The sequence below is a fragment of the Xiphophorus couchianus genome, chromosome 19 (genome assembly GCF_001444195.1).
Source record: "Xiphophorus couchianus chromosome 19, X_couchianus-1.0, whole genome shotgun sequence".
Taxonomy (NCBI): domain Eukaryota; kingdom Metazoa; phylum Chordata; class Actinopteri; order Cyprinodontiformes; family Poeciliidae; genus Xiphophorus; species Xiphophorus couchianus.
The window spans coordinates 20,410,197-20,433,795 of NC_040246.1; the positions used below are offsets into that span (position 1 = coordinate 20,410,197).

General features: G+C 39.3%; 2 protein-coding genes across 3 annotated transcripts in view; one reads left to right on the forward strand and one right to left on the reverse strand.

Moving 5' to 3' along the window:
• The window catches only part of asap3 (ArfGAP with SH3 domain, ankyrin repeat and PH domain 3), a 36,160-nt gene extending 21,094 nt beyond the window's left edge, over positions 1 to 15,066 (forward strand). For both annotated transcript variants that reach the window (XM_028000644.1, XM_028000645.1), the window contains 17 exons: positions 75 to 184; positions 1,403 to 1,472; positions 1,576 to 1,663; positions 1,804 to 1,852; positions 3,119 to 3,285; positions 3,608 to 3,741; positions 3,875 to 3,966; positions 4,046 to 4,226; positions 6,042 to 6,127; positions 6,231 to 6,346; positions 7,016 to 7,083; positions 8,052 to 8,159; positions 8,274 to 8,487; positions 9,095 to 9,371; positions 9,747 to 9,954; positions 10,034 to 10,162; positions 11,058 to 15,066. In XM_028000644.1, coding sequence (XP_027856445.1) covers positions 75 to 184; positions 1,403 to 1,472; positions 1,576 to 1,663; positions 1,804 to 1,852; positions 3,119 to 3,285; positions 3,608 to 3,741; positions 3,875 to 3,966; positions 4,046 to 4,226; positions 6,042 to 6,127; positions 6,231 to 6,346; positions 7,016 to 7,083; positions 8,052 to 8,159; positions 8,274 to 8,487; positions 9,095 to 9,371; positions 9,747 to 9,954; positions 10,034 to 10,162; positions 11,058 to 11,132 — 2,172 coding nt within the window. In that variant the 3' untranslated portion in view covers positions 11,133 to 15,066. The remainder of the gene's footprint in view (positions 1 to 74; positions 185 to 1,402; positions 1,473 to 1,575; positions 1,664 to 1,803; positions 1,853 to 3,118; positions 3,286 to 3,607; positions 3,742 to 3,874; positions 3,967 to 4,045; positions 4,227 to 6,041; positions 6,128 to 6,230; positions 6,347 to 7,015; positions 7,084 to 8,051; positions 8,160 to 8,273; positions 8,488 to 9,094; positions 9,372 to 9,746; positions 9,955 to 10,033; positions 10,163 to 11,057) is intronic.
• LOC114134223 (TMF1 regulated nuclear protein 1) lies at positions 14,653 to 23,018 on the reverse strand. Its single transcript, XM_028000656.1, has one exon. It carries the CDS (start codon positions 21,943 to 21,945, stop codon positions 21,262 to 21,264), a length of 684 nt encoding a protein of 227 aa, XP_027856457.1. The 5' UTR covers positions 21,946 to 23,018; the 3' UTR covers positions 14,653 to 21,261.
• Positions 23,019 to 23,599: the final 581 nt, after the last annotated feature.

The following is a 23,599-nucleotide window of genomic DNA, read 5'->3' on the forward strand; positions in this document are numbered from 1 at the left end:
GTACACATTAGACGCCATAACCCCCAACTGGTTTAATGTTTTGAGTGAAATTCTTAAGCTGAATTGTATCCCAGGAGTATCTGAACCGGAAGAATTCTGGAAATGGCTACAGCATCCACCAGCCACAAGGAAACAAGAAATACGGGACTGAGAAGTCTGGCTTCCTCCAAAAGAAGAGCGACGGGTACATAAACTCATCAGGGTTCAATAAATCAATAATTTTTATTAGGATTGCACATACAGCTTTCGTCAGCTTTAGAAGATGTTAGAGCATCAGAGACAGAGAAGTCAGACGAGGCAAAGATTGAGCCGTTTAGCAACAGTGGAGACTTCCACATCTATTAACACTGTGAAGCATGGTGGTGGTAGCATCATGCTGAGGATTTGTTTTGCTGCCAGTGCTGCTGGTGGTTTGCACAATGAATAAAGAGGTCTACCTCCAAATTCCTCCACTTCGCCTGAGCTCAGCAGCTAGATGGTTAAAACTTGGGTACAATTTAGTGTTCAGCCTACGTTTAAGTTTCTGCAGTGGCCCCAACCTCACCCACGTTTGTGGAGTATAGCAGCAGATCTTTTCCAAGAAACTAGTTTAAATGAACTCTTCATTAAAGAGCAGTGGTGTGTGATTTCTTCTGACTTTGAATCAGTCTTCTTACTATTACTTACAACTTAACACCCCATCTCTGGCTTTTGAAATCCATTGATGTATTTGAATAATAATAGTAACGACTGATAGCACTTTCTGATAAAGAAATCTTAATTGTCTTGTTTGGATACTTTTGAGCATTTGCAGTGCCTTTTGTTGGTTGTTTTTCTTTGTTTTAAAGCAATAAATGCAACTTAAAACAATTAGAAGATATTTGAACCTGTTAACAAGGCATGAAGGGAAAGGGGCGAAGTCAAGCTTAGTCTGGACCATGTGGTTTTTGTTATTATGGGATGAAGAGTCGAGCAGGGGCCCCTCCTTTGGAGTTTATTGGCAAACGAGCAGATCCAACTTTTGCAACATTTACACACACACACGCGCGCGTACAGCACACGCCTACACACACACCCCCACACACAGCTAGATTACCCTGAGAAAGGAGAGGGGATGTGGTTCAGTTGGATAAATGACAGACCAGAGGAGAGTAAAACCTCCTCAGGTCAGTGACAGGAAACAAAATATATTCTCTGCTTTTGTTTTTTTTTTTTTTTTTTTTAAACTTGAGCCAGTTGAGTTGATGAAAACAGAAATTAAGTTATAAAATCTGATAGCACATTGTTTAGATCTACCCAAACCAGAGGTACAGGTTGGCTCAGGATCTCACAGTGCAGTTCACCACAAATCACACCTACTATTAATGTTAGATCACTGATAAAACAACTGATTTTTTTTTTTTTTACACCCTTAACCGTCTAGGATCAGGAAAGTTTGGCAGAGGAGGAAATGTGGAGTCAAATTTGGATACTTGACTATTTCCCACAGTACGGTGAGGAATAAAAGTTTTCACTTTGCTCATTCAAATGAGAAAATAAAGCTTTAAGTCTGAAAATTCCTTTAACTGAAAGTGATGGCGCTTTGTTTTTATTCAGATCAATCGACCTCCAGCCAAACTGAACCTTCTGACCTGTCAGGTGCGGCCCAACCTGGAGGACAGGAAGACATTTGATTTGGTTACTCGTATGTTTATTTTTGCCTAAAATGTATCCTTAAAATATGAAATGAAATCTAAATGGGTTTTAAATGAGTTGGAAATCATTTGTATATAGGCTCCAACAAGTTTACCAGCTATTTGACTTTTTATTTTTTATTTATTCCAGATAATCGGACATATCATTTCCAAGCAGACGATGAGCAGGAATGTCTGGTGTAAGTGCTGAAACCACTGTGGGATACAGCTTAATGTTATTCAGTTCTTATCTTATATTTTACTACCTTAGAAACAAGTCGTGACAAGTGAAGGAAGGCTCTTAAATAAAAAGCTTAGGTTTGTGTAAGGATGTTTTGCAGACTTCACTCTGAAAACATTTCAGCCCTGAACAGGATAAGTTAAAACAAAAAGTGTGGCTGATTTTTACATTTTTTCCCAAAGTTCTATATAAAACAGCTAACTGAGATATTTTTTGACAAAACATTAGGACATCATTCCAGATGTTGCATTATTGGAAGACAAGCATGGACACTATTCCACTTCTTTCAAATCTATCTTCACAGCACAGTCTGGGCTTTCTCCCATTCACTTGGATTCTTCCAATAGATTTTCCACTAGGCCAATCAGAGAACAGACGGAGCAGTTGTGAATGATGACGTGGCTTTTCTGCTCTGTTTTACAATTATTGTCTGCCTTTAGTTTTAGCAATGGCAGCGGAGGAAGCGAACAAAGTCATTCAGTCCGTTTCAGCCACACTTCCAAATATTGAATTAACATTAACAGCCACCTTGTTTGGATTGGTATTTCTCTCTGCAGTGCAGGATGGGCCTCCAACGATCAAAGTCTGCCTTACGACTTTTAGGATCTTGTTCCACGACAGACAGAGGGTAACAACTTCCACACAGAGGAGCCTTGTTTGCTAGCACAACAGTTTAGTGCTAAATGACGGTGCTTGAGCTTATTGAGTTTCTAGCAGGCCAATCCTGTAACTTCACAGTATATCTCTTGTTAAAATGATGCTTGAAAGCAAAATCTTACCTTTTTATAGCTCAGAATAAGTGAAGCAAACAGTGTACTAGTTGAGAGGCTCACTGGTCCCAGCTGGTTCTGGGTGGGACGTCTTTGATGAGGAATCTGAGTGTGTTCTGATGTGGTTTTGGATGGGGGTGTGTAAATGTCCCCTGCGTTTCTCTCATCTATGGGCCTCTTGACAGGTTTTTTTTTTTTGTGGGGTCAACGAGAGATGAAAACAGTTTGTAGCAAAGACGTTCTGAAGCTCTCAAAGTTGCAGATGTGGCTCAGTATGGGTCTTGTTACTAATAAAGCTGAGAAAGTAAAAGTGGTGCTGACTGATCATTAAATGAACTGCAAACACATGCGCAACACACGCTGTAAAACGTCTGATGTTTTGGACACAGAGCTTTCCCACTGGCTCACTGCGAAACGTGGCATTTCCTAAAGGTTTGTGTGGCTTTTCCTTTCAGCTGGGTGTCGGTGCTGCAGAACAGTAAGGAGCAGGCCCTGAACACGGCGTTGGGAGGAGATCAGCTCCACGTGCAGGACAGCGGCCTGCAGGAACTTTCCCAGTCCATCATCGCAGATCTGCGACACATGCCAGGAAACGAGGCGTGTGCAGACTGCGGGGCGCCAGGTCAGCTGGTCCCTCATCAAAAATATTTTAAAAGTTCATTATTTGCTTTATTTGTTTTGTGCAAGCTTCTTTAATCCCAATATGTTTTGTTTTTATTTATAGGAGAAATATTTGTGTGCTTTTTTTTGTAAAGAAAATATCTAAAAAAAAAAAAAATTATTAGATAAAAATAATTTATTTAAATTCAAAATATGAAATTCATTTTTCAATTCAAAAATGGTACAAACATGTTTCCCTGTAGCACTGGCCTCTTATGCAGATGATATGAGATTATATGTAATGCCTGTAGTTTTAATTGAAGTGCTTTTCTGTTCTGCATCAGACCCAACATGGCTGTCCACCAACCTGGGCATCCTGACATGCATCGAATGCTCTGGCATCCACAGAGATTTGGGAGTCCATTACTCCAGGATTCAGTCACTCACTCTGGATTTGCTCAGCACCTCAGAGTTACTGGTAATAGAAAAACTCACCACAGCATATTATAATCTACACTTGCTGATTATCCAGATGAAAACATTAAATACCAGCGTTTCCCAGACGTGCCTTCATTTTGCTTTTTTGTGTTTTTTCCCGTGTGTTTCCTCAGTTGGCCGTCAGCATCGGCAACACCAGGTTTAATGACATCATGGAAGCAGGGCTTCCCAATGACTCTGTCAAACCATTACCACAGAGTGACATGTGAGTTCCTGATGTATCTTCAGTCAAACATCTGATTGGTATAAAGTCAGATCTTTAATGAGACTCCCTCACCGTACAGGAATGCCAGGAAGGAGTACATAGTGGCAAAGTATGCCGAACGCCGGTACGTCCTCCGCAGGGAAGAGTCGGATCCGGGTCGCCTGTACGACGCGGTGAAAAGCCGGGACATTGTTTCGCTTCTCCAGCTCTACGCCGAGGGAACAGACCTGGCCAAGCCGCTGGTGCTCCCTGAAGGACAGGTGAAGGTCATTTATTGTTCCTCAGAGAGCAGGGGAGTTCAACTCATTTTCATTTTGGGCCACATCAAGTTCATGATTGTTCACAAGGGCCAGTTGTGTCAGAATGTATTGATAAAACCCATCGACAAAATGTTAAAATATTAATAAATAGCAAATGGTTCTTCTTAAAATTAAATAATCCTGAACATCTTTTCACACTGATCAGCTTCTCCAGGATTTTGTGAATGTTTACAACGTTTTGCCTGGATTTTGTGATGCTAATTTAGAAACATTTGTAAGGAATTTTGGAAAATTTGCATTTATGTATGATGGTAAAAGTGACATTTTGTTACTTGCTGTATCAATCACCGACTATAACTTGACATCAAGTAAAACTGAGACACCAGGATAGTAAAAATTAGAAATACTGCCGTCCACAAGTGGGACACAACAGTCACTTAAACCCAATATTTTAGATCCTTTTTGCAGAAAACATTAGCACCAAAAAGTGTGGGGATCTGTTGATTTAGCATGAATTTCCACAAATGCGGAATCCAGAAAAAACGGAACTTATTGATGTAATTTGGCAGTATACAGATAGAAACTGCGTTGATTTGATTGATAAAATAATATTTGAACACATAAGTTATCTTGAAGATTCTATTTATGCCTCTGTCTGGAGTCTAGAGGTCCACACCAGAAGCTATGGCAGGCTGGATTTGGCTCCTGAGCTTTGAGTTTAACATGTATCTCAGATTCTTGTCATGAAGCCAAAATGTCTTGCATTTGATGTAAATGAACAAAAAGTTGGTAAACCAGGTAACCCGGTTTGTTTCAGAAAGTTTGTACTTATTTTTCTTTATAACTGGTGTTGAAAATGAAGTAAAATCTAATTCTTTCACATATAACATTGTAAAAAAGTGAGTTACGTTTTGGGAAACTTTGGAGTGGTTTTTCAAACGCCTCCCATCTTTTTTAGCCTGTAATCCATGTTTTTCTTTCCTCATCTCTTCGTCTATTATTTCCTCTGTCATCCCCCCATCTGCCTTTTCTTCTTCTCTTTAATCACGCTCTAAACTTCTGTCAGGCGCTTCCTGGTCGGCTTTAGCAGCATGTGGAGTGTGATTTACTTTGTGGTTGTGAGAGGTTGTTTGTTTGTGTTGGTTGGCTTTCTTTTATTATTTCAGCTTGTAGTCAAAGCTCGTGTCTCTGGAGAGAAAATGAGACGAGCTTATTGAATTAGGGACGCAGTGCCGCCACTCCTTTTGCTCTCCATGTAAACAGATGAAACTGCAGGAGAGTTTTCACTTTTTAGCATGAAAATACAAGAGTTGCTGTGAAATTGAGCTCTAATTTAAGATTCATTGGGAGAATATCAAGATAAGTGGTGCAGTTAAACCAAACTGGGCAGATGATTTATATTCAGTCTTTTAAAAAAAGCTTGTAAATATACAGTCATGGTGAAAAGTTTACTGGCCGCTTCAGTTTTTATGGGGATAGTTTGCATTGAGTCTGAATTTTTCACAATCAATTCAAGCACAAAAGCCTCTTTTGCACTTCATTTAAGTCTTAAAACAAAATATGTTTTCGGGACATTTTAGTGATCTGAAATCTGAAAAGTGTTACAAAAAATGCTGCAGGTGCAGTAATATAACTTTTTCCTAAAACACGATTACCTCTAAAACCATGCTTTTCTGATTGCTTTTTAGGAAATATACTTTGCAAGCACAACACAGTTACATTTAAAAAATCCAGAACATCATGGAGAGAAGATTAGCTGTTGTAAATAAAGCAGGGGCATATTACTGAACCAGAGCTGTTTTTTTCCTCCTGCAGGGAATCAGAGAAACGGCTCTTCACCTCTCCGTTCGTCTGGAGGAGAGAAGCTCTCTTGCGCTGGTGGACTTCCTCTGTCAGAACAGGTTAGACCCAGACACAGATCCATTCTCCGTTGCTCACAGATGCTGTAAAAGCAGTGAGGTGAAGCTTAGGATCATCTCTGTGTTTGGTTTGTTTCTTATGCAGCAACTGTCTGGAGAAGAAAACGACAGAAGGGAACACGGCTCTTCACTACAGCGTCCTGCACCACAATCCTGAATCACTCAAGCTGCTTCTCAAAGCAAAGGCTTCTATTCAAGCAGGTACATTTCACTGGACCACAGAACCTCCCAAACGTTTTCATAGCTCCAGAACTTTCTCACATTTTGTGACGTTACAACTCTGAACTGTAAATAGGTTTTCTTACCGCTATGAAATCGGATAAAAGAAGACATGGTTTACAATTTTTGTTTTCCTTTCACATTTAGTCTGACATCTGCTCACCCATTCTTTACAAAAGATCAAGCTCAGTTAGATGGGATGTGAAAATCAGTTTTCAAGACTTGCCACAGAGACTCAGTTGGATTTAGATCTGGACTTTGACTTGATCATCCTAATCTAAAGCATTCCGACTTGGTTTTTGTTTAGGCTCTTTGTCCAGATTGAAGGTGACCCTCCTTCCCAGTCACACATTCTATTGTAACAGATTTTCATCCAGGATTACTTTGTGTTTTGCTTCATCATTTTCCCATCAATCCAATTATAGATAAATCGTTGAACAAAGCTCTGTGAATTGTTCAAAGCTTGTGTTATTGCTTTATAACTTAACCCTGTTTTAAACTTTACAACTTTCTCCTAACCTTTCCTCTGGTGAGTTTTACCTCTGAAAAAAATCTGAGGTATTGATGCTTTTGCAAGGCACTTCACTAATAGCCTTCTGTTACCATAAGGAAGGAGTAAAACTCGTGTATTTATTGTTGTTTTCCCTGTAGTGAACTCAAACGGAGAAACGGCTCTGGACATCGCTAAGAAGCTGCAGCACACTCACTGCATCGAGCTGGTGAGCGCACACTTTCTCTCCGTCTTTAAAGATTTAAATAAAATGCTAATTGAACGTCAATTCTCCAAAGTGAGCTCAAATTACAGCATTAAAATACCTTCCAGAAAGCGAAGAGCAGAAACCAAAAAGCACAACGTCCACAGCTGGAAACCCTGCCTTAAGAAAACTCCCCAGCCTTCCTCCCCAGCAGGCCCCAGTGTACATCATTTATAAACCTCTTTTATTTTCTTACTGGCCATCAGCCCCCACTGAATCAGGCTTAACTTCTGTCACATCCTGTCTGGTGTGAATAACTTTGGATTACAGGATGTAGAAAAAACTGAATGTTAAAAAATGTTTTTTTCCCCATACATGCAAAAGATTGTTTCCTTTAGTTTGTGTTAGCTTAATAGTTGAACTTGATGTGAACAGCAAGCCTCCCTTTGGAGGTTTTCTAGTCAAATCCTAACGGATGAAGACCCCAGGTCAGAACCAGAACATGCAGGAGGGACTTCACAGCTGACCTGAGAACAGCTTTGAGTCATCCAGAATAAACTAAAGAGTGTGACCCGAGAGCAGGATGCCTCTAGGTCTCCTTTAAAAAACCGAATCAGAGCGATGAGTTCAGTTTTTAAAAGGAGTTTGTGCTACAGAGCCCCCTAGAGGCCAGCGGGGAAATATTTTCTTTTATGTTACTTCGCAGTAGTATTGCAAATGTCTATTTAATATCTATATAAAAATCATCAGTGAAATTTTTTGGCACAGAAAACTGGTTGATATCTCACAAATGAGAGACATACATGAAAAACCTTACATTGTAGCAGAAAGACTTTCAGTATTTAAGATGAAAAAACTACTACATACATTATTGTGAGGCAACGCAAAGGGGGGAAAAAATCCCCTATTTCCCCTAGGGGCCTCCGTAGAATTGAACGTGTCCTTGCAGAAGGTCTTTTCTGTTCTACTAATGCATGTATGTGTTTCTTCAGTTGGAGCTGGCCCAAAGTGGGAAGTTCAACTCTCAGATCCATGTGGAGTACATGTGGGAGAGTCAGTCTCAGGAGTTCTATGACAGTGAGGATGACCTGGATGAGAGAGTAAATACACACACACACACACTCAAATACTGAGTTACTGAGCTTGACTTTTAGCCAAAGAAGATTCTAGAAAGGTGGAGATTTTTATAGTGTTCTCTTTCCATCTACCTTCAGGTAAGTCCATTACCCAAAAACCGCTCTCCTCCATCAAATGGAGGTGGTGGATCTGCCTTCGCCCAGTGGACAGCAAGCAATGACCCAAGTCCAGGTCTCAGGCCCTGTCAGACCTATGAGAATCTGGACTTCCTGTACAAGAATGCTCCTGCCAACAGCGCCACCACTGGAGCATCTCTGCCGCCACCTCTGCCAGCCAAATCAGTCCTAAGAGGTAGGTCACTGTAGCTGCGTTTTCATTGACCATAAACTTGCTCAAATTGAAATTTAAAAAATACATTTGTTTAATAAAAACACAACAATTTAAATAAAACACACACACATTTTTTTGATAAAGACTTTTGTGCTTGGATGAGGTGGTTTTTCGGCTACTGTATATCAAAATGGATGTATTTTGCAAAACTGCAACCAGCGGAAAATACGAAGAACACAACAGGAAGTAGCTGGAGGATGATGTTGCAGGATGTTTTTTAATAACTTGTCAAATTAATAAACGCATTCACATGTTAATTGCTCTACTTATTTAATGGAAATATCACAATTGCAAAATTGCTTCTTCTTTTTTTTACATTGGCGGAATATCAACAAAGTTTTGCACACATTTGTAATGGAAATTTAGCTGCTGCCGACTATTTTACTGCAATGGCTCAATGTAAGATGATTTTTTAATTTTTCTTTTCAGGCATAAATGACACAAGATCAGATTTTGATTTATATCAATTTGGGAATAATCTTTACTTAAATAAATGTATTACCGTACATTAATAAAATCATGATTGCCATAAAGACATTGAGAATCGGATCTGTGTTTTCCTCCACAGGCCGCTCAGACCCGCAGATTTCAGTCACGACCGTGCAGGATGGAGCCCACATCCTGCGCCGCTGCTCCAACCCGTCGTCCCACTCTTCCAGCTCTCAGACTCAAACGAAACACGGCTCCTCTTTGTCAAATACAGAAACCCAGAGTCACAGTGGGAGAACCCAACGGTCCCCACACGGACAAGGAGGTCTGCAAAGATCGCACAGGCAGACCTGGGACGGCCAAACCCCTCAGAGTGTCTCACAGGCATCCAATCAGAATCATGGAGGACCAGTCAGGTGAGAAAAGAGCTCCAGATTATCCTCAGAGTAAAAATATTTATTCAGTGCCATGCAGATTTATTTGGATTTTGTATTCAGCTCACAGAAAGGATGCCTGAAATAAAAGCAAGTTTTGGAAATTGATTAATTGAAGTTGAATTTTATATGAAAAAATGTTTGATTTTACTTTCAAGCCATATCGCCCCGCCCCAAATTGTACTAGTTGTCAAGCATGGAGGTGGTAGCATTATGTTAAGGGTCTTCTTAACTACGAGTAGTTCTGGAGAATCACACACAACAAAAAAAAGAACAGTTCAAATGCAAAATTTCAAACTCATGAGTCTCCTCTTTTAATACCAAAACCCCCTGACTGTCCTCCTGTGTTGTTATCAGTTCAGAGAAGACCACCTCCTATCGGCGCACCAGCACCGGAGGCAGCTTCGGAAAGGGCAACGTGGGCTCTCTGGCGCCGCCCTGCGTGGGCAGCCAGGAGGAGCTGTACTGCAGCCTGGTGGGGAACGGAAACGGCTCGGCTCCGTCTCCAGCGCCTTCGTCCTCCCCCACTGTGACTTGTGGCTCTCGCTCCCGCAGGAATGCAATGGTACGACCGCACAGACACCTTATTGTGTTTCACTCAGCCGGCCGGTCCAGAGAGGCTTTTCTCATGGTGTTTCCTGCAGGTTTCGGTCAGCAGGCCACAGAAACGCGTAAAGGCTTTGGTGGACTGCCGAGCGGTCAGCGCCGAGCAGCTCTCCTTCTTCAAAGATGAAGTCATTGTGGTCACAGCCACGAATGACCTCCACTGGTGGGTAAGTACAACCACAATTTTCTTTTTAAGCTACATTTTTTTCTCTGCATAGGTTGAATTTTTTATTTATTTTTTTTAATTAAAATAATATCATACATTAGAAAACTTAAATTTTTAAGAATAACAGTTGTATTCAGTGTTGCTCCCTAATGAATCACTTACAGTGCACCTTGAACTTCTTCACGTTTTGTAGCTACAACCACCAGCTTCGATGTATTGTACTGTATTTTATGTTACAGTTTAACATAAAGCAGCACACAGCTAAAGAGAAGAAAATCAACCACCATGTTTGGCATTTTTTACGAATAAAAATCTGAAACCTTTGGCACACATCTGTATACAAATCCTCTGGTAACACTTTATTTGACGGGTTGTGAATAAGACTGTCATGACACCGTCATAAACATGACATAACGCCTGTCATGAACATGAGTAAAGTCTTCATGAATATTTATGACTGTTGTCATAAAGTGTCATTCGGTAAATCATGACACTTTTAATACGAAGTTGACATTATTTAAAATATCTTCGTTATGACAACTCGACATTAACCAAAAAATCATGATCTGACATAAATTTGTTATTAAAGTATTACTGATTAACCTTTAAAAAATACGTAGTTTTATGTTATTAAAGCTAAAGTTTAGGTGAAGTTCAGGGGATGTGAATACTTTTGCAAAGCACTGCAGCCATTTCTCAGCTATGTGCTACAAAATTATATTTACTGCTAGTTTTCACTGACAGCTGATGATTAATGTGCTTATCACAGGCATTACATTCATTATTTTACAAATGTTTTGAAATGGCATTCAGTAAATGTAGAATTCTTTATCATAAATTGAGTTATTGTATGCAGTGTGAGAGACTTAAACATTGCATTTCTCATTTCCTGACAGGTCGGCCATATTGATGGTGACCCTTCGAGGAGTGGAACCTTTCCTGTCAACTATGTGCACAAAGTGACAGAATGATGCTAGTTTGGACTTCATCACTACATGTGGGAATGGAAATAATGTTCTATTCATGGATCCAAGTAATCTGGGAATATTTTCACAACAGGATCTACTGACCAAAGGATATCTGCACGACTAAATTGTCTTTTTTAGGGGATTATTAGTCGTCTCAGAAAACATCAAAGAAACTGGAAACTTATATTTGTTGTCTTAAACTTGCAGGTGCAAAGATAAAGCAATGACTGTGAATTGCTTTAATGTTCTTTTAAATATTAATTAAACATTTGGGCTGCAGATATATAAGCTGCCTGTATTGATACAAGACTTGTGCATACAGGCAAAATTTCCCTGCAGGACAAAAAACCTCTTGAAGGCACTTTAAGTTTCAGAGGAATCCTCCGAAGAGTTGGGAGAGCTGTAAATGTTTAATTAGCAAACCGCTGAATTTGGAGTTAACTGCTTTATTTCCCTCTGAACGGAAAGTGACAAGGATTTTAAATCACAGGTTAATGAGTCACATGAGGTTCAGACCCGCCCAGTATCTGGCGCAGACTGGCCCGCATCGTGCCTGCCAGTCTGTCTCCAGTAAAACGTCGATATGTCTGCATAGCCCAATAAGAGATCTGAAACTTTGGTTGAGCCGCGGCGACTCCAGGCTCAGGCTGGCTGCAGACGGAGGCCAGGATCCTGTTTCCCACTGCCTCCAGGCATCAGTCCCCGGAGAGCCTGGAATAACAGCAGCGTGTTGGAGGGAAAAATATATATAAGAAGTCCCTCTGTCCGTCCAGGAAATGGCACTTAAAGTGGACTTGCTAATAACTGCACTGCAGCACAGTAATTTGTTCAAGGTTTTTTTCACTGTAAGGCCATATTTTTCATGCCACACATGCACACTTACCCACGGATCAGCTTCCAGGATCCAGGAAGCTTTTTGGGAGAAAGGATATTTGTGAGCAAATGATACACATTTCTTTTACACCATTTTTTGTACATATTTGGTCAAGCATAACACTTAACAAACTTAACGTGTCCTCCTCTTATATATAAGAGGAGGACATGTTCGTAATAAAATGCCAAGTTCTGGTTATATAAAATATGCAAATAAGAGGAATCATGAAGTTTTTCCACCTTTAATGTGAGCAATATGCTGTACAGTTCAGCTGGAAAATACATTTATTAGTAGGAGATTATATTACAAACTGCAGTAACGTAATTGCATAAGTGTATACATCCTTAACTCCTTTAGACCCATCGTCCACTGGAATGGACATGATATTTTTCTGGAATTAAACCAATAAAAAAAGAAATTTGTTATTTGCATGATGGATCTTACAGATTGGTTTCTTATTAAACAAAAACAATGAAGTTTAGACTCTTAACTTGATACTAGTGAGTTTCAGGCATCAGACAAGACGAGCATGTGTATGAAGCGAGAGACAGGGATAGTAAGCATCCGTTTTCCATCAAAAATACTAATTTATGTTCATAGCAGCTTTAAAAATTACTCTCAGTATAATTTTAAGTTTTTCCAGTCGTAGTATTTGAAGATATTTAGATTTTTTATCATGAAATCGCATGATTTTTTTAAAAGTTGAGGGTCCATCCCAGTGGACATCAGGAGTTTGTGTATGTTGTACAACGCCTAATTATTCAGTGTTACCATGCAAAGAAAGACGCATGGATGAGCATTTCATAGCCAGTTTGGGATTTCTAAACGATTTTATGTTTTATTTTTTTCAATGATGGAGTACAAACTCTCAGACTTTCTTGAATTGACTGTATATCGAAAGATATCTGATCTTGAGTGCTTGGATATAGGAAATAAGCCATGTGAGAACATGAATTAGATGGTAAATGGAGAAGTAAAGCAGTCCCAGTTTCTCAAAGTGTCTCATGCAGAGGTGTTCAAACTATACAGTGAATCGGTGGGTGGTGTTGTCCTGCTAGATGAAATTGTCAGTCTGTACCACACAAAAATCTGGGGAAAAAGTCAGCGCCCACCAGATGCAAGAGGCCATAATACAAAGGAAAAATGCACTTCTACTGTTACACATGTAAAATCCAGCTGTGCCTTGTGCCACACCGAAACTGCTTCAAGGGTGTTGATCAAAAATGAGAGATTACATTAAAATACCCAGCAAGCTGATGCTTTGTCAACGGTTTGGTAACTGTGCTATCCGTTTACATTACTACAAATAATAACATGCCAATGCATTTTAAAGTTCAATGACACATTACTAAAGTCAAAACTACATTTTGTATTATATATTCTCTATTCAGACATGCACACTGATAAACAAAAAAGCACACATCCAGTTTAAAAGGTCGAGATTGTGCCTTATTAGATATTACATGAAACTCTATGGGGAAAAGTATAGAAGTTTTCAAGATATTCTACGCTCATTTAGTCGAGATGTCCATTAAAATGGACATAAAAAAACATTATAACATGAGATAGGAAAAATGTCTCTCTCTTTATTTCTAAGCTTAAGTGGAGTAAACAAAATTTGATCCACTAGAAAATATTCAGGTCTGAAGGGGTTAAACTAATACAATTTTGTTTAAATAACTCTTACCAAAGTTCTCAGTGTTTGGCAAGAGTGTCAACATCTGGATTTGTTCATATTTGCCTAGTCTGCTTTTCTGAAAATGTGTCACGTCATCACACAACTCTAATTCAACAGGTTATTTCAAAAATGTAAATATTCTTCTGCCATTCTTGCCTTCTAATTTAGATGTTTGGACTGAATGTGATGTTATAAAATAAACCTGCATTACATCCTCGGTTTTAGACAGTTGAAGGTTTTTAGTGAACGGCAGTTTCATCCCTCTTGACAAAAACATTAAGTTTCATCTGAAGTAAAACTAACCCCAGAGGATGATGCTGCCACCACTGTGTTTTGGTGTGGGCATGGTATTCTTTTGGTGAGGCTTTGAGTGGTGGCCCAGAAGTTGAGTTTTGTTTTCATAAGATCATAACATCTTCTGCACCAAAGCTTTTGAAAGACCTTTAGAAGAAAATTATTCTGTAAAAACTCTACACTTTGTAAATGTAGTGTTTCTTGTCTTAAAAACTTTGTACTACAACCAAAAAAATTATAAAATGTTAACTGTTTTTAATCCACTGTTTAATAAAAAAAAAAGCTTCTTTTTTTAATAGAAAAACTGTTTCTAAACTTCAACAAGTTTTCTATTTCGCATGTGACGTAGTAAATTGTTTTGTACCCTTCTCCTGAATGATACCTTTTTATTTCTTAAAAGTGAGATCCTTTCAAAACTTTCTAACCACTCTCAACAATGGTTTTCACTAAATATTGAGGAAAATCCCTTTGGAACAGTTAAATTGTATTTCCGCCTAATTAGATTAATTATAACTGGTTATATTCACTGATTAAAATTCACTTTTAGCTGAATGAAAAGGTGATTCAGTAACGGGTGTGTATACTTATGCAACCAGGTTTGTTTGTAGGGTGATTTCTATATAAAATATGTCAGATTAAAGGTGGAAAACGTTTGAAAGTTATTTATATTAGTCTTGGGTTTTTCCGTAGCACAAACATATCATTGTGCCATGGTTGAGCACACTTTTAACATGTATATATCCTGAATAACTGTCATATGTTGCTTGTTTTCCCAAGTGATATGAATTCTAAGGGACAGTGTTACTTTTTGTTTTTTTATGCTTTGGTTATCCACCTGACTGGTGTAAAAAGGACATTTTCTAACTTAAACAGACATGCAGTAAGGGGGTAGAAGCATTTAGAAAACTGGTGTGGAGTCTGCTATTTCTGTTCACATTGTCTGGTTACTGTGTTGGTTATTAGGCAGAAAAACGTGGAAGTGTGAGGGAGCAGATGACTGCAGCAGATTGTCACTCTCAGTGGGGACTGTGTGACATGTAAACAAGAAATGAGCTCGCTTTAGTTTGTAACATATGCATTAAACATGTTTACCGACGCGCTTTGCTGTAAATGACTTGACATCTTTGTTTCTATTTACACAACAGATGCTAAAACTAAAAACGTTGGTTACATTATTCATTAAGTGTGGGCATATTTATTTATTCAGTATGTTTCCTTCTACATTCTTAAATTCATACAAAGTTCACATTTCCCCAGTGTTAATTATTATTACTTTTAACTTCTGTATTTTCTTTACACCCTGAATATTAATTCTACTTACAATCCCAACTGTTGGTGACAAATTTGTGCCTTTTAGTGCTTTGGAGTTGAGTCCAGGTTGTTGGCTTCTGTTTCTGAACTCAGGCTCTCATGGGGTTGAGATCTGAAGATTTTCTGACAACAGGTTCCAGATTTCACATACTAAGAAAAAAATAAAACAAAGTAAAATTATGAGAAGAAGTCATAATATTACAATAATGTAGTCTTCCTATGAGAAAGTCATAAAATTATGGGAATAAAGCACAAGAATAAAGTCAAAATAAAGAAAATAAAGTCGTAATCACATGACAATAGTCATATTTTGACAGTCAGTATTACAAGAATGAAGTCATAAAATTACAAGAATAAAATCTAAATATTAGAATAAAGACTTAATATGAGAAGTCATTTTGAGAATAGTCATGTTACGAGAATAAAATCATACGAGAATAAAGTTGTAATATAAATTTAGAATTGTAAATAATTTGCCATAATTGTGAGATGTTTAAAATACATGTCTATGTTTGAAATCTAGAGAAATTTTTTAGCTGAATTTGTGCATTTTTTTTGTCTCTAATCTGACAGATGCATCTCTGATGAAAATCTCCTCAGACCTCGCTCTCGTTCCTGTAGCCTCGTTTTAAACCCATCTGGATGTTACTTTGCTCTGACCCGCTATCCAAAAGTCAGAATGATGAAATTCCAACCTGTCACTTATGTAAGCAGCGGGCACAGGAAACCATCAGGTTGCAGCCTGCTCTGTTCTGTCAGCATAGATAAGCTTCTCTCCCCATCAGGCCTGCGTGTGGCATGCATTGGTGTATGCCATATATACAAACAGCACTCACCTTAAAAGGTTCACTATTTTTCTGAATTTCTGGCCTTATTTCCCCTCAGCAGAACTGCTGTAAATTTGTCAGTTCTTATACTCACACAAGCTTCTTTGTGACTAATTTGGTGGAATCCTTGGTGGATTATCGTCCATTTGGAAATCCCATTTGTCGCCTGCAAGATATTTTGAGATTTTTCACATACTTCACTGTTTTCACTCTGACTTTTAGACATTACCGATTTTTCCTCACCTTTGGGTAAGGAAAAATTACCCAAAGGTGAGGAATTAAGAGTAAACACTTAAATTTTCTTAATTTTCATTTCATATTTCATCAGACCACAAATGATGTATCCAAGACTAAGGGCTTTGTCCCCATTTTTTCTTGCCTTCAGCATAATAACCTCTTCCTTCCTGAGTGGCCATTCAGCCTAACTTGGAACATGACTTGGAAAATTGCACCACTTTTCCAGAAGCAGCTTTTTCTCAAGGTTTTTGCTCTTGTTCTCAGGTTGGTTCATTCGTTCATCTCATCTGGTTCCCAGACAGTGTGATGGCTGGACATTTCCATAATATTTAGATTTGCATGCAATTGTTTGAACATATGAATGCATAAAACAGTATTTAGGTAATTCTAACTGATCTAAAGCATTAAAAGTTTATTTTGATGTGTAAACATTTTGGCTTCAACTGTAAATTCCATGTAAATGCTAATACTTCTTATGAAAAATGACATAATCGTCTTAATGTAACTTCATAAACCCTCGCTTCCAACGAAGAGCTTTCAGAAGTGGGTAACATTTCCATTAATTCTTCCATTGCATCCCATTGCTGTTTTATCGAACCCCCTTTTACCAAACAATCAGCTGAGAAAGGGATTTAATGGGCCAGCATTACAATTTAAGGCCTGCTAAATCTTTGTGGCTGATGCAGCTTTTACAGCTTGCTCCTTCTGGCGTGCAGCATCTTGTTACGTCAAAGAGCTTTTTTCTGCTGACCATGCCCTGCAAGCTGCTGTAAAACGCTGCAAGGTGACCCAAATAGTCCTGAGACTTTTTCTCTCTCAAGCAATGCATGTGAAATTTAACCCTTTGTGTTTGCCTACTCCAAACATATAGATCTGAAACAAGGTTTTGTTTCCCCCCCACAACATTCAAGTCATTTAGTTAATTTATTAATAAATTGCATCAACTTGCCAACAAATAATCTTTCGAAAGACGAGCTTGCGAGGAGTCTTTTAATAATTGTCTAGCATTGTGCAGACATTTATAGTTGCAAACTAAACAAAGCAGGAACCCAAAGCAGAACATGAATTAACATTTTATCATAAAGCTTTTTTTTAATCACAAACAGATGATGCTGAAGTGTGAAGCTCTAATTGTACTCACTTGGTCAATAATAACTGAGGAAAAAAGCTATAGCTTTTAAACATATAAGAATATCATACAAATTGTAAAGCAATAAATAACTGGTATGCATAAGTAAACATGAATTATTCAAACGTTCAAGTGTTAAACATCATAAAGGTGGTTTTGAGCCTGTGGCTAGTCAGTGTTGATGTGAGTAAAGGGCTAAATGAGCTGTGGCAACAATTTCCAGATTTATCAAAGTAAATGCTAGCCACAGGTTCAAAATGGAAATATTATAATATTTCTATTTCCAGTCTCCAGGAAAAATACAGAAACACCCAACAATCAACATTACATTCATTCTGCAAGTGGGCCCAGAGATCTTTGGATAATGTGTTTTTTAAAATGTTTTTCCATTCAGAAAATAGAAAGTGCAGTTCCACAGCAAAGAATGACTGAGTTATTTAGTCCCACTCAGGTTTTAAAAAAAAGACAAATAGTTCCCAGTCAACATGCATATGTGGGCCCCACAGAAAGATTGCTTAGACTGCGTTGTGAGTCTGAACCCACTGGGAACCAACCCACAGAGGCCACAAAATTCAGGCACATCATGTGGGACTTAACTGGGTCTCATAAAAAAAATCCACATAGGTTCCAATATTCTTCTCCAACAAAACATTAAAATTAAGTCAGTATGTAACCTAGATACAATCCCATCTTTAACCCATTGTTCAGTCAATTTCTACCCATATGGGGCCCATATGTAAATGTTGTCCAGCTGTTTGTGTCAGTACCATCCTTTCTGTAAACACCAAAACAGAAATATCTCAAACAGCAAATCAGGCTAACTGTATGTACAGGTAGCTCTATATATACAGGAGCATAAATACATGTTTCAGACTTCTTTATTAAATAAAACCGTTCTACAACAATGTTTGGTATAGTTGTGCACAAAGCCAGAAAGCATCTTTTTTTCTTCTTTTTTTTTTTTACTTTGGGCATGTATAATGCTTAGCTAACTGGCGTTAATCAACATTCAAGGAGAAAGACGCCGTGGCTATCAGTAGGTCAAAAGAAACTTTTGACTTGACCAAGTTTCTTTGAATGAAGAGGCACTCCAGCTATTTCTCACAACAGTTCTCAGGTTAAAACCACAAGCACCACTGCTAAATTTTAAATTCTCTCTAATGTAGTCTTTGCTTCATATAGAAAAGTGAAATGCAGTGGAGAATATGAGTAACTTCCTGGTTTAAAATCAAGAGGACAACCAGGCTACTTGTTTACCTCTGAAGTCAACACCCATATCGGTGGATGGTTCCAATCCCAAAATAACCGTTTTCTAGTTACAATTTGGAAAAGCAAAAGGATATTCTAAACATTGTGTTCAATGACAACAACAATGTACTTCTTTCCATTTCATGTCATGAATTGAAGATCCTCTCTGACAAAAAGTTTCCTAAAATACAAATCATCAGAACAGTTCATCACTGCATCTAACACTGAAAAACACTTTCAGCCAAACATCCCAGTAAGTATTTGAATGGGATCTGGGTTGCCAGATAAGGTTTCTCACAGGTTACAGAGAAATGCTGAAATAGGTTTTATATAAGACAATTCTGGGGGAAAAGTAGGACCCATGTGAGACCTGGATAATTGATTTTCTTTTCATTTTGGACTAAGCGAAAACATGCATAGCGTGTCCAACAGGATTGCCAATAAAATTGTATTTAAACGGTCCGTCTAACCAGAGTAAAACCCATATGAGGCAGACATGCACATGTTGGCTGGGATGCAGTACCAATTGATCTTTTTTTATCTGTTTTTGTCATCATAAAACACACAACCAACTAAAATAAATACAAAATTCTGCTGTGTCACTGTTTTAAAATGTCAGTCAGTATGGAAATACTTGTATCTTTTAATGTTGTTCTGAAAAAGTCTCAGATCAACAATGTGAATAAATTGTTTGACAAACTATTTGATCGAGTGCTCCTTTAAGTGTTTCCAAGCAACACAGACAAACTCCAATTTAAGCCCTTCAAGTCAAAATTAGCAATGACCCAAATCCAGCTACTACTGAAGTGAACCAGCCTCATGTAGTGAGTCTTCACATCCTTTAAATGCATCATAGTTTTCTTATAAATGCATTTTTTTCAAACACAGGCAACCTGGTCTCCCATTAGTGTCTTCCTCTGTTACTCTTAACTCTATAAAAGTACATACAGTGGATGCTTCTAATACATCCATTAAATCTGTGCAAGCAAGCAAATAAAAAGAAGAAAAATCAGAAACGGAATGAATCATTTAGTGAAAGTGATGATACAATCAAAGCTTGTGTCTCCCTGTTGTGCAGCCTGGCTGCTGGTTCTCTGTAACAAAGCACCATCAGGGATTGTGTTGCTGTAGAAAAAAGGGTGTTTGTCAGGACATTTTACCCTGACAAACAAACAGTGAACCTAGACTGAGTGTGGATCACTACCATAACCTGTTAATGCCCAAACGAGACATCCCTGATGTAATTAGTACCTGTGCAGATCAAATGAGAGAAGCACAATGCAAAAAGGACATTACTATTAATCCAAAGACAAAAACATGCATAGAAATAAAATATAAAAAAATTGGGACAAATGTCTTGTGCTTAACAGATAATGCTGCAACATGATGTAAATAAACAATTTAATAAATTGGTCAAACCTGCAGTTACCACTATAATTCCATATTAGTGAGGTCTTTGTGCACTTAAAGTTACATTTGCGTTCTAAGAAGCAAATCTGTAGCTTAAAACATCGTCTTGTTCTTCATTAAGACAGCAGAGATAGCATAGCTAATATTTACAAGCTGATGCATGCATGAGTAACTCAAATTTAACCCCCGATCATCAGAAGCAGAAATAATAATAATAATAATAATAATAATTAATAATAATAATAAATCTTGATGTTTATCATTTGTTTTACTAAATCCCTGCCACAGTAGTGTAATCAGAGCTCTCAGCTGGATACATTCTGCATTTTTTGTGGAAGAGGATTTAGGATGGAGGGATAAATGGTTGCTAGGTGACAGGATAAAAAGAGGCCACAGGTGGATGTGTCCCAGCATGATTTTGTCCCCCTATTATCTGTCTTTTCTTAATGCTGCTATGACAGTGGGATGAGCAGTCTCAGAGAGGCCAAGGCACATTTTTTCAGTCATTTCCCACAATTACATTTTCTATTTCTGCATCTGTCTGCATAGGTTTTATGTAGCAGTGCAGCAAACGTCTCATCTTACCTTCCTGTCCTTCACTTTGCCCTTAATGAGCTGCAGAGGCAGATAGTTCAGTGATGTACACTGTTGTGTTGCCCCTTCTTCAATAAGCTTACATAAGCCTCCTCACTGCTGCAGAAGTTAAAGTGCAGCAGAACCTCCTGATAAGAGAGCAGAGCGAAGCTCACCTCCCACATCCCCCTGACTCATCTGTGCATCATGAATTTGACATGAATCTCAAAAGCAAGCACTAACAATTACTGCAAGCAGCAAATAATCTGTGAGAACAACTAGGACACAACAACATCCTGTACACAATGCACTGGTGCCAGCTAGCCTGGGAGTTTTCCCCAGAAATCTGCTGAACCGGAAGCTCCTTTACTGGCCTCTGTGATATTTAGGCACTCTAACCCCTGAAGGACCAGCCTCAGGATTCAAGAGCAGTAAGGTTGTAACTGGAGAGCAGCCATGTCACTGAGAGCTAAGGGATGGAGCTCCACCCCTCACTATTTAATGTAAAGCACATTTCTAATATCATGGGTGAAATGTAAGTATCTGACGTCCTATTTGAGCTTCACAGGCCAGGGGAGGCACGTGCGCAGTCCGAGCATGGAGGAAAACACGATGGTGGGTCGATGCTTCTTGAACTTCAAGCCTTTCTTCACCCGCTGGGTGTTCTCCGCCACGTACAGCTCACCCTGCTGGGCCGCACCGGTTATCCGCGACACCAGCTCCCCGTGAACCACCACCTGCTGCTCGGAGCGCACAAACATCTCCCTGAGCTCCTCCAGCCGCCGCTCCATCTCCCTGATGACCCGTTGCCGCTCCTCCACCTCCAGCAGGCGCCGCCGGGCCGCCTCGAACTCCATGCTGGAGCTGGGGGTGACCAGTTTGGAGGAGGGGGCCGTGGCAGAAGTGGACGGGGGATCGGAACCGGCCAGGAGAGCCCCTGTTACCCTCCGAAAGTCTCCCATGGAGATGGACCGCCTGGTTGCTGGAGACGCCAGAGCCAGGAGAGCAGAGGCAGACACGGAAGGAGGCATGGCGGGCTGAGGAAGAGGGGAGGAGGAAGACGGTGATGGGGACGATGAGTCCGGCAGGTGGATATCAGGATGGGAGTCCGTCCCTTTAAAAGCTGCTGCCACGTCCTCAGCCGAGCCTTCATCGGGGCTCTCTGGGTTTGTTCGCCGTCCTCTCACAGCCTTGGCACCGTTTTTCCCTCCATCTTTGCTGATTTTCCTCTCCATCCTCCCGTTTCAGAGACGTGCAGCGATGCAGCCCAGGAAGCGCTCCATTCATTAATAAGACATCCGAGCTCAGATTGTGCAGCCTCTGCGCCCGAGTTGTTGTGCTGTGGAGGGCGCCTGCTGGCATTTCATTGGCTCCTGAATTTCTGAGCATGTCAGCTGGTGATTGGCCAGCCTTCCTCCCGGCTGCTGATGCTGGCAGGCTGAGTGTCCTCCGTCTGACTCTCTCGTCATCATCCTGAGCTCCGCTTTCAGAATTTGACTTCATTGTCCTTCTGACATGATATTTCTTCCCTTCTGTTCTCTCAGCCTCTCTGTTGCCATCCTGCACACCGGGTGGTGTCTCCATTTTCCTCTCTCTTGCCCGGACGGTTGCCCATAGCAACACAGTCTTGACATCAGCTGCCAAGAGCAGGAGGGAGGGGTGATGCTCCACTTTATCTCTCCCTTAATCAGTTGATTACACAGCATTACTGCTCATTGCCACTACTCCATCACACTCTTGCTCAACAAAAAGCTGTCTTTCTTTCACTAAAAGATCATGAAAAATCATCTCAAACAAATCTAAACAAAGTGACCAGATATGTTTTTCACAGAGACGAATCAGATTGCTACTGACCTCAGCCCAATTCAAAATTTGTGGATTATTCTTAAAAGCTAGTTGTTGCCAGAAAATTAACTAATCTCTACCGTTTCTGTCACGAAGGATGGTCACACATTCTGTCAGAATTATTCCAGATGTTTGCTGCTGGCTACCAAAAGTATATTCTCTGCAAATTCCTGAGGTATACCAATCCAGATGTTTGTGAGGACGTATGTGAACTTAACGTCAAAATGAATTATACCTCTGGCAGATTTAGATTTGAAGTAATATTTTAATTTGACCAATGTTTTTCCTCTAATGGGAAGTAATATCCATCTTTTTGAATCTGACAGAGAATCTGTGGATTAGGAGATCTGTGGATTAGGAGACCTCAAAGCTCATCAGCAAAGATAATTTGTCTGTGGAAAAATGCATAAAGCTGATCTGGAGTTATAAGAATGTTTCTGTAATGCTGATAATGGTTTGCTCTTCTTATATTCCTTTATCTTTTAGAGACGCCTGTCTCATTTGTGATGAACAGCAATTTTTTGTGCATTTAGGTTTAATGTTGTTCCTGTCTGGATTGCAGACAATTAATGATAAATTCAAACCTGTGCACCCAATTTTTGATACTGAAGTTTTGTGCTATATAGTTTTTTTGTCTGTGAAAAAGCAGCTGAAATAAAATGACTAAAACCCCATCTATGTTCATTTTTTAACAGTATTGCACCACGCTCACTTCAACATGCTTCAGAGTGCCTGTTTGATCCGTTGCTTTATATAACATCAGGATAATCTACATCAAAGTGTCTGGATGTGAACTTGAGCTGCTCAGATCAGGCTCTAGCTCATTATATCATCTTCACTAAATTCATTTTTCAATTTTCTGCCACAGGCTCTACAAGCTAACCTTATCTTCAGTCTAGACATATTGACTGATTTGGCTGTAGGACACAGATGATGAAAGCTCAAGTTCACTAAAACACACAAAAGACTGATAAGAGGGGAAACGCTGCTGTGTTTTAAACCATGAGTGTTTTCAATAAATGTCTTCTTTCATGGTGAAGGGAA

Excerpts from the sequence above, each read along its gene's own strand:
- LOC114134223 (XM_028000656.1), bottom strand. The coding sequence starts at position 21,945 with ATGGAGAGGAAAATCAGCAAAGATGGAGGGAAAAACGGTGCCAAGGCT.